Genomic DNA, 8,594 nt, shown 5'->3' with positions numbered 1-8,594 from the left:
GCCACTACTGTCCCCGTGTTGTACTGGCCGCCACTACTGTCCCCGTGTTGTACTGGCCGCTACTACTGTCCCCGTGTTTTACTGGCCGCCACTACTGTCCCCGTGTTGTACTGGCCGCCACTACTGTCCCCGTGTTGTGCTGGCCGCCACTACTGTCCCCGTGTTGTGCTGGCCGCCACTACTGTCCCCGTGTTGTGCTGGCCGCCACTACTGTCCCCGTGTACAAGCAATTTTAAGGCTGAAGGTTATGTTAGGTTGCTATTTGATCTGAAGCTTCCAATGAAAAAAATTCCAATGAAAAAATATGCCCCCAAGACTGCATGTTCAATACAAGTGAATAACACATTCACATAGAGCAATGAAATTGAAAAAATAAGTAAATAAAGATACATTTACAGCCTTACGTCGTAAGATACGATGATCGTTTTGTTCGGGAAGAACTTGGCTTCCATTGTGAATCCTGGCACGTAATTGAACGGCCAGTACTCTTGTGGTTCTGCTCAATAGAAGACAACTTAGTGGTAATATTGGCCTTGTGTGGGTCATCCTGAAACAGGGTATCAGTGCAACGGACAGAAAGTGGGTCAGTATTAGGACAGTACTGTATTATATATGTCCTGTTATTATTATTAAGTATCATAACACATTAGTAGCCTAATACGTTGTAAGGGATTGCAATATGACTCTTGAAATTTATCGTTTAGCGTTTTGATTCACCTTTGACGTGACCTCGTTTAGATGCGCTCTGTATTTCATCATTGTATGGGAACCCCACCACAGAGGTGCGTGTAGGTATTGTCTAGCTATTCTTGTGATAATCATGTTGTACTGGCAGTGCTTTATATAGGCTCATGTACTTATCCAGTGCTTTATATAGGCGACTATGAATATCATTAATTGTATTAATCTGTTACTAATATTTGCCAAGTTTGCATTATATTCTAATTTGTTAGAGTCCATAATTTGTTTATTCACGCATTTTCAGAAAGGCTCCGAAACCTGAGGCCGGAGTTAGAAGTGCTAAGGAAATACACGGTTTATTCATTTGTATTCTTGTATCCGTCATTTGTTTATTATTATAGTTATTTATTAAAAGTTTGGGGGAAACCAGAATTTGTTTGCTTATTTATTGAATAGACCCCAACAACTTGACCCATTTATATTTCTGAGCTTGATCTCCTGAGTACATACGAGTTGAATTCTAATTCGATCAAATCCGATGGAAACATTATGGAGAAATCTTTGGCCTTACTTTAAAAAGTCTAATTTTTATGTTCACATGTTGAACTAAATATACTGGTGTAATTCCAATATGAATCTTCCTCATAACTAAATAGTATAAAACATAGCTACATAGCCCATAACAAAGCTACACAAGACGGAACCTAAACTACATTGTCCAAAACAAAGCTACATGGTCCAAAACAAATCTATATAGTCAGAACCTAAACTAAGTAGTCCAAATCTGAGCAACATAGTCCGAACCAAAGTTACATAGTACTCAATTTTCCGTATTCGATGTTAGAATATAGAGTAGATCTACCATCATTTATGGTACCTGGTATGGGAGTCACCACCGTCTGGGCGGTGGTACCGAACTTCTCTCCGGTGGGGAGACCGAAGGAGACGGTGACGTTTGCGCTGCACCCTGGGACGTTCTCTATCGTCGTCTGGGACGAAGTGGTTTCGACGTACTTCTCCTGGCCGGAGAAGCTGACGATGAGGCCGGGGTAGTTGCAGCCACCATCGTTTGCAGTCCACGTCACGTCGAAGTTGTTATTCGTACTCGCCGTCAGGGTCGCAGCCATCGTCAACACTTTGAAATTTCCTGTTGAATAGTAGGAAGGAAGCGTTTACTTAAAAGAGTCTCTTCATATCTTCCTTTATTTGACAAGAAAAATTAGGATTTTTACATTGGTATCCACTCTCCGAAATTAAGATTAAGTTTTCGGTTGCAGCAACGGACCGCACCCACCGCAACTCAACTGGACCAGAGATGAGCAAAGTGCGAGACTTGTCGAGACAGGGATGCGAGAGTTTGCAAGAAGACTTGTTTGCAATATGTGACTGCAAACACAGTGCAAAATTCACCCCTAATGTCAGGTCGGGATCAAAAACAACTACTTGGCACCGGATGGCACAGAAATTGAGAAGTAATTTATTCACGACCGCGCAGTGATGAAGAGTTTGGTGACGTGTAGGTGCAAAATCTGCAAGATGCAAGTAAAAAATAATGTTGATCTTGTGGACGTTCAGAACTAGAGAAACGGAACTGATAATCACATTCTTCAAAGCCCTTGTGGCCCATCTCTTCGAGTACTGATGTCAGCTGCGGACCCCATTCACGGTTTGCGCAGTGCGGCCATTAGAAGCGGTCAAGGGAATCTTCATGTGAAGGAACGAAATCTTCGGGATGCCAAAATATCACAATGAGAAAAGACACTTTGTACAACACTCCTTCCAACAAAAATCTTGGTTTCAGAGCTCAGTTTGCGGAAGCAATCCCTTTCGATAGCGTGACCAAGGCTGTTTTATGTCTTGCCTATGGAGATAACAAGAGGAGTCGTTCTCCCTGGAGGCCCTAAAGAGACCTGACTTGTTACTAGGCACAATCAATGATCACACGGGGTAGGCCGGAGAAAAAGACAACGTACCAGAGAGCCCTGCGACTGCAATGTTCTGAACCCATCCCACACAGGAACATGAATTTATCCCACCCACCGTAACTGGCCTGGATCAGAGGTGGATGGACTAATTCATCGCCCCCCACCGAAATTGGGCTCGACCAGGGGTGGGTTGGACTAATCCATATACACCCACCGAAAGTGGGCTTGAACAGAAGTGAAATTCCCAATTCTATCGCACCCACCGAAATTTGGCTTGACCAGAGGAGGGTTGGCTTGGTAGATGGCTATGTAGTTTGCGGCTGCCGCCTTCTGGTCGGCACATGCATGACTCGGTACTGTTGCGTTGTAGGTGAGGCAGGTGGTACCATCGAAGGACAGGGTGGAGTGTCCTGCAAACGTTGAGGCGATTAGTAAAGAGGTTAATACATAGTAGCTTTGGTCAATTATTATTGCATTCCATTAATACTTCGTAAATGGCAGCTTTTGCGGCGGTAAACAACGGCAGTAGCAAACTCACCGGCTACTGCGGCTGCGTTGACGCAGTCCCTGAAGGTGGCCGCGCTCGGCTGGGAGCTTGTGAAGCATTTCAATATCGCCGGGTAAGTGTATGCGCGGTTATACATGATTCCCTTCTTAGACATGATGGACTGGAACACGACCGACCTTTTGGTTTTCTTGCAGGCTGCCATGGGGCCTTTGGGGGTCACAAGCACCTGTAATCATTAAAATGCTGAATATATACTAGAATATTGATGTTGGTGAGAGGACACAGTTGAGACAGTTGCTTACGAACAAACTTGTGGTGCATGGCACAGTAAAGCCTATGTTTTCAAGAGGGAAATATAGCTGAAATTTTCATGAAATCCCAACGCGAAAATATGCTCACGAATTTCATTTTAATTAGACGCGTGTGATGGTTGTTTCAACTCACATCAACAGCAGGGCCTGTAGGCAGGCTCGCCTGTGGGCAGGAAAAGTGTTAATTCTTTCAGTATCAGCTATCACAGATCAATGAGCAGCTCACGATTTGTCTACTTGACATTTCACAAGCAGTTTGTGGCATGTGGGTTAGTTTTGTACCCTAGCTGTATAAAAACGTCTAATGTTAACCATATTCAGAGGAGGATATAATTAAATAAATACTGTTAATTATACCAAAGTTAATTATAATGACCTGGGCTTCATGGAGCACCGTGGTCAAAATTCCGGCAAGAATCAGCGGCAGGAGTTTTGCCATCTTGACCTTCCCGACCTGGGGAGCCACGAGACTATGATTATTATTTAAGATATTAGAAGGATTATAATTAATGATACATGAAATTATTAGTAGTATTGAAAAAGAGCTTATCTGCACAGTTTGGTAGAATTTTCAATTCTGCGTCGGAACGCTCTCTTTCATTCTACTAATGTGAAAGAGGCCAAAAATATGAATTTTGTGTTTTCGATCGTTGAAAAAATTTATATTTTATACAGAAGATATTTACGATGTCAGTGTTTTGTTGAAGTTTATTAGAACGCTAAGTTAATGCACTCAGTGATCGCTAAGTTAAGGCACTCGGGGAACGCTAAGTTAGGGCACTCAGTGTACGCTAAGCCACGAAACAAGTGGTAAACGTTATGAAACAAGTGGCAAACGCTATGAAACAAGTGGCAAACGCTATAAAACAAGTAGCAAACGTTATGAAACAAGTGGTAAACGTTATGAAACAAGTGGTAAACGCTATGAAACATGTGGTAAACGTTATGAAACAAATGGTAAACGCTATGAAACAAGTGATGAACGCTATGAAGCAAGTGGTAAACGCTATGAGACAAGTGGTAAACGCTATGAAACAAATTGTGGACGCTATGAAACAAGTGGTAAACGCTATGAAACAAGTGGTAAACGTTATGAAACAAGTGGTAAACGCTATGAAACATGTGGTAAACGCTATGAAGTGTGACGGAATACATATTATGTGATATTTTTTTTATTTTTAGGAGTACTGTATGATCACGTGTTATTTTGATAATGTTCTTTTGTTAGATTAGTGACTCAATGTGATTGCATATATTTTTATGACCAGAATATGGAATCTCGTTATTGTGATATTATTTTGTATGACCTAAAAATGTGTAAGCATATTTATATTTCGTGACTGAAACGAGGAATTTCCTTTGTTGTCATATCATCTGTCTGTAGCGTTGCGTGTAATCGTCTGCTAGACACCATGCGTCGTCTGCTAGCCCTGACACATTTAGACTTACTCTATATGTTAATCGTAAAATATTACTTGACCTAAGATTTATTCGCTTTAATGTGCCATTATTGTGTCAAAGGACTTTATCTTTTGCGATAATCGTAATGATTTACTGTTGTACTGTACGAGGATAAGTGTTGTTAATAGACGACACAATCGTTAAGTAAAGATGGCTACGTCGCCATCTTGCGTAAGGGAGCTAGACATCTTAGAGGCAGATGTTTTATAAGAAGTCGATTATAACTACACTATAACGACATGACTATAGTCATGTCGTCAAAATGTTAAACTCTTTATTGATATGATTTCATTAGATGATAATGCTTCGCATGATATATGCTTAGTCAATATTCATTTGTCTAGTCTATTGACGAGCTGGTATCAACTCACGCGCTCGCGAGTTAGTTATCATCGAGTTATTCTATCTTATATCAACTTTCACTTATCATTATTTGACCAAAAGATTATATTATGATTCTATTTTATTGTAATATACTATATTATCTATATTTTTTGCATATAGACGAATTTAGTAGCCCATTGAGCATAGTAGCCATTTAGTAGCCCATTGAGTAGCATTGTTGAGGTAAGCTCATTTTGGCTGAGTTACCCCCTCGTTGTGTGCGCTCAGAAGTTATGTGTGCTCAGTGTTACAGGGTTGGGATGACACGGTTTCGACTCGAAACAGGCAGAGCCAAATTTAGGCTTCCAAGAATAAACTCCACCGCAGTTCTGGGCATAACTCTTAATGAGTTCCTCCAACGGACTAACAACGGCGTAGGTGGAGTTCTTGGATAGTTCCAGGTTTTGGCTGCGTTGGGCGGTTAACAGCCGTTCAATTCGCACCCTCGTGTCGTAGAGGCAAATAACCTCGGCGCTCGAGTTAATTGTCAGCGGCTTATTGGGGGCTAGTACCCTTCAATAGTAGTGCTTTTGAGGCGTAACTGCCACCCTGTTCCTTTGTGGTTGTTAGCATCTCGGGGCGGTTAGTTCCCGTAACATTTGCTATCCATCTTTGTGACTCTTGGCAGTATATTAGGGCTAGGACCCCTAGTCTCTGCATCTGGTCGTCGGCATCTCGGTGCGGATAGTTCCCGTACCATTTGCTGTACGTTTTTGTGATTTGGCCGTGTATTAGGGCTAGAACCCCTAGTCTCTGCGGTTCGTTGTCGGCATTTCGGTGCGGTTATTTCCCGTACCATTTGCTATCTGTTTTTGTGATTTGGCCGTGTATTAGGGCTAGAACCCCTAGTCTCTGCGGTTCGTTGTCGGCATCTCGGTGTGGTTTGTTCCCGTGCCATTTGCTATCCGTTTTTGTGATTTGGCAGTGCATTAGGGCTGGAACCCCTGGTCTCTGCGGTTCGTTGTTGGCATCTCGGTGCGGTTAGTTCCCGTACCGTTTGCTATCCATTTTGTTATTCGCAGCTGTGTATTAGGGCTCATACTGTGTGGTTTCTCGGCTGTTTGTACCCCTGAAATGTCAAGCCTTTTTCCGCGATCTTTTGGATTATGACGAATAGTAAATTGTGCGCCCCGTATGAAGAAACTTGTATTTGCCTGAAGATTACCAGTATACTACGAAAAGTTCATCGTGTTCATTACTCCTTTCTACAACGCAAGGGAATTTAGAGCCGGACCAAAAAGCGACTCTTTAGCCCTTCTGTTTAGTATCTGTACGAAAGTCTACACTAAGTCGGCACGCTACCCGTAAATATTTCAACTTCGCGGCAGTGTTTCCGGTTACAGAAGCAAGTGGTAAACGCTATGAAACAAGTGGTAAACGCTACAAAACAAGTGGTAAACGCTATGAAGCATGTTGTAAACGTTATGAAACAAGTGGTAAACGCTATGACACAAGTGGTAAACGCTATGAAACAAGTTGTAAACGTTATGAAACAAGTGATAAACGCTATGACACATGTGGTAAACGCTATGAAACATGTTGTAAACGCTATGAAACATGTGGTAAACGCTATGAAAAAAGTGGTATACGCTATGAAACAAGCGATAAACGCTATGAAACGAGTGGTAAACGATATGAAACAAGTTGTAAACGTTATGAAACAAGTGGTAAACGCTATGAAGCAAGTGGCAAACGCTATATAACAAATGAAAAACGCCATGAAACAAGTGGTAAACGCCATGAAATAATTGATGAACGCTATGAAGCATGTGGTAAACGCCACGAAACGAGTGGTAAACGCTATGAAACAAGTGGTAAACGCTATGAAACAAGTGGCAAACGTTATGAAACATGTGGTAAACGCCATGAAACAAGTGATAAACGACATGACACAAGTGGTAAACTCTATGAAATCAGTGGTAAACGCTATGAAACATGTGGTAAACGCCATGAAACTAGTGGAAAACGCTATGAAACATGTGGTAAACGCCATGAAACAAGTGGTTAACGCTATGAAACAAGTGATAAACGCCATGAAACCTGTGATAAACGCCATGAAACAAGCGGTAAACGCTATGAAACTAGTGGTAAACGCTGTGAAACATGTGGTAAACGACATGAAACAAGTTGTAAACGCCATGAAACAAGTGGTAAACTCTATGAAACCAGTGGTAAACGTTATGAAACAAGAGGTAAATACCTATGAAACATGTGGTGAACGCTATGAAACATGTGAAACAAGTGGTAAACGCTATGAAACGAGTGATAAACGCCATGAAACATGTGATAAACGCCATGAAACAAGTGGTAAACGCCATGAAACTAGTGATAAACGCCATGAAACAAGTGGTAAACGCTATGAAACTAGTGGAAAACGCTGTGAAACATGTGGTAAACGTCATGAAACAAGTGGTAAACGATATGAAACAAGTTGTAAACGACATGAAATAAGTTATAAACGCCATGAAACAAGTAGTAAATGCTATGAAACATGTGGTAAAAAGTAAATTTTTATTTAACTCTATAACCCCTATCTTTTAATCAAATTATTTCTCATTCAACTGCAACCCAATCTTTTTAAAGTTATATTTTATTCAATTATAACCCTTATAATTTAATCAAATTATTTTTTATTTAATTTAACCAGTATCTTGCAGTCAAGGTAATTTTTTTATTCAACTTTAATCCCTATCTCTTAATAAAGTTTTTTATTTAACTTTGACCATAATCTTTTAATTAAGTTACATTTTATTCAACTTCAACCTCTATCTTTCAATCATGTTATTTTTTTCAACTTCAACCCTTTTCTTATAATCAATTCATATTTATTCAAGTTTAGCGTCTATGTTTTAATCAAGTTATTTATATTGAACTTTAACCCCTTTCTTTCAATAAAGCAATTCCTTATTCAACCTTAACCCCTATCTTCTAATCAAGGTTTAATATCTATTTAATCTAATCCCTATCATTTAGTTAGAGTTATTTTTATTTACCTTTAACCCCATCTTTTACATGTTTTTTATTTAACTTTAACCCTTATCTATCAATCAAGCTATTTTTATTCCACTTTAACCCTTATCTTTTAATCAGCTTATTTTATTATTTTGTCAGCCCCAATCATTTATTCAAATAATTATTTGTTCAACTTTAACCACTATCCTTTAATCAATTTCTTTTAACTTTTACCCTTATATTTTAATCAAGTTATTTTTCATTCAACTGGAAGCCCTACTTTTCAATCAAGATATTTTTTATTAAACTTTAACCCCTATCTTTTAATCAAGATATTTTTTATTTGATTTTAATACCTTATTTAAAATCAAA

General features: G+C 39.9%; 1 protein-coding gene across 1 annotated transcript in view; it reads right to left on the bottom strand.

Annotated features, from left to right (window-relative positions):
• LOC108673386 overlaps positions 1–3,875 on the bottom strand; it is a 7,285-nt gene extending 3,410 nt beyond the window's left edge. The window contains exons 1-6 of the mRNA XM_047881509.1: positions 3,802–3,875; positions 3,559–3,588; positions 3,145–3,340; positions 2,870–3,016; positions 1,559–1,828; positions 405–496 (exon numbers count right to left, since the gene is read on the bottom strand). Coding sequence (XP_047737465.1) covers positions 405–496; positions 1,559–1,828; positions 2,870–3,016; positions 3,145–3,340; positions 3,559–3,588; positions 3,802–3,864 — 798 coding nt within the window. The 5' untranslated portion in view covers positions 3,865–3,875. The remainder of the gene's footprint in view (positions 1–404; positions 497–1,558; positions 1,829–2,869; positions 3,017–3,144; positions 3,341–3,558; positions 3,589–3,801) is intronic.
• Between the last annotated feature and the right edge of the window lie 4,719 nt (positions 3,876–8,594).

Source organism: Hyalella azteca, unplaced genomic scaffold, assembly GCF_000764305.2.
Source record: "Hyalella azteca isolate HAZT.00-mixed unplaced genomic scaffold, Hazt_2.0.2 contig8141, whole genome shotgun sequence".
In the NCBI taxonomy this organism is placed as follows: domain Eukaryota; kingdom Metazoa; phylum Arthropoda; class Malacostraca; order Amphipoda; family Hyalellidae; genus Hyalella; species Hyalella azteca.
Note: the sequence above shows the minus strand (reverse complement) of the source record. Positions and strands in the feature narration are given on the sequence as shown.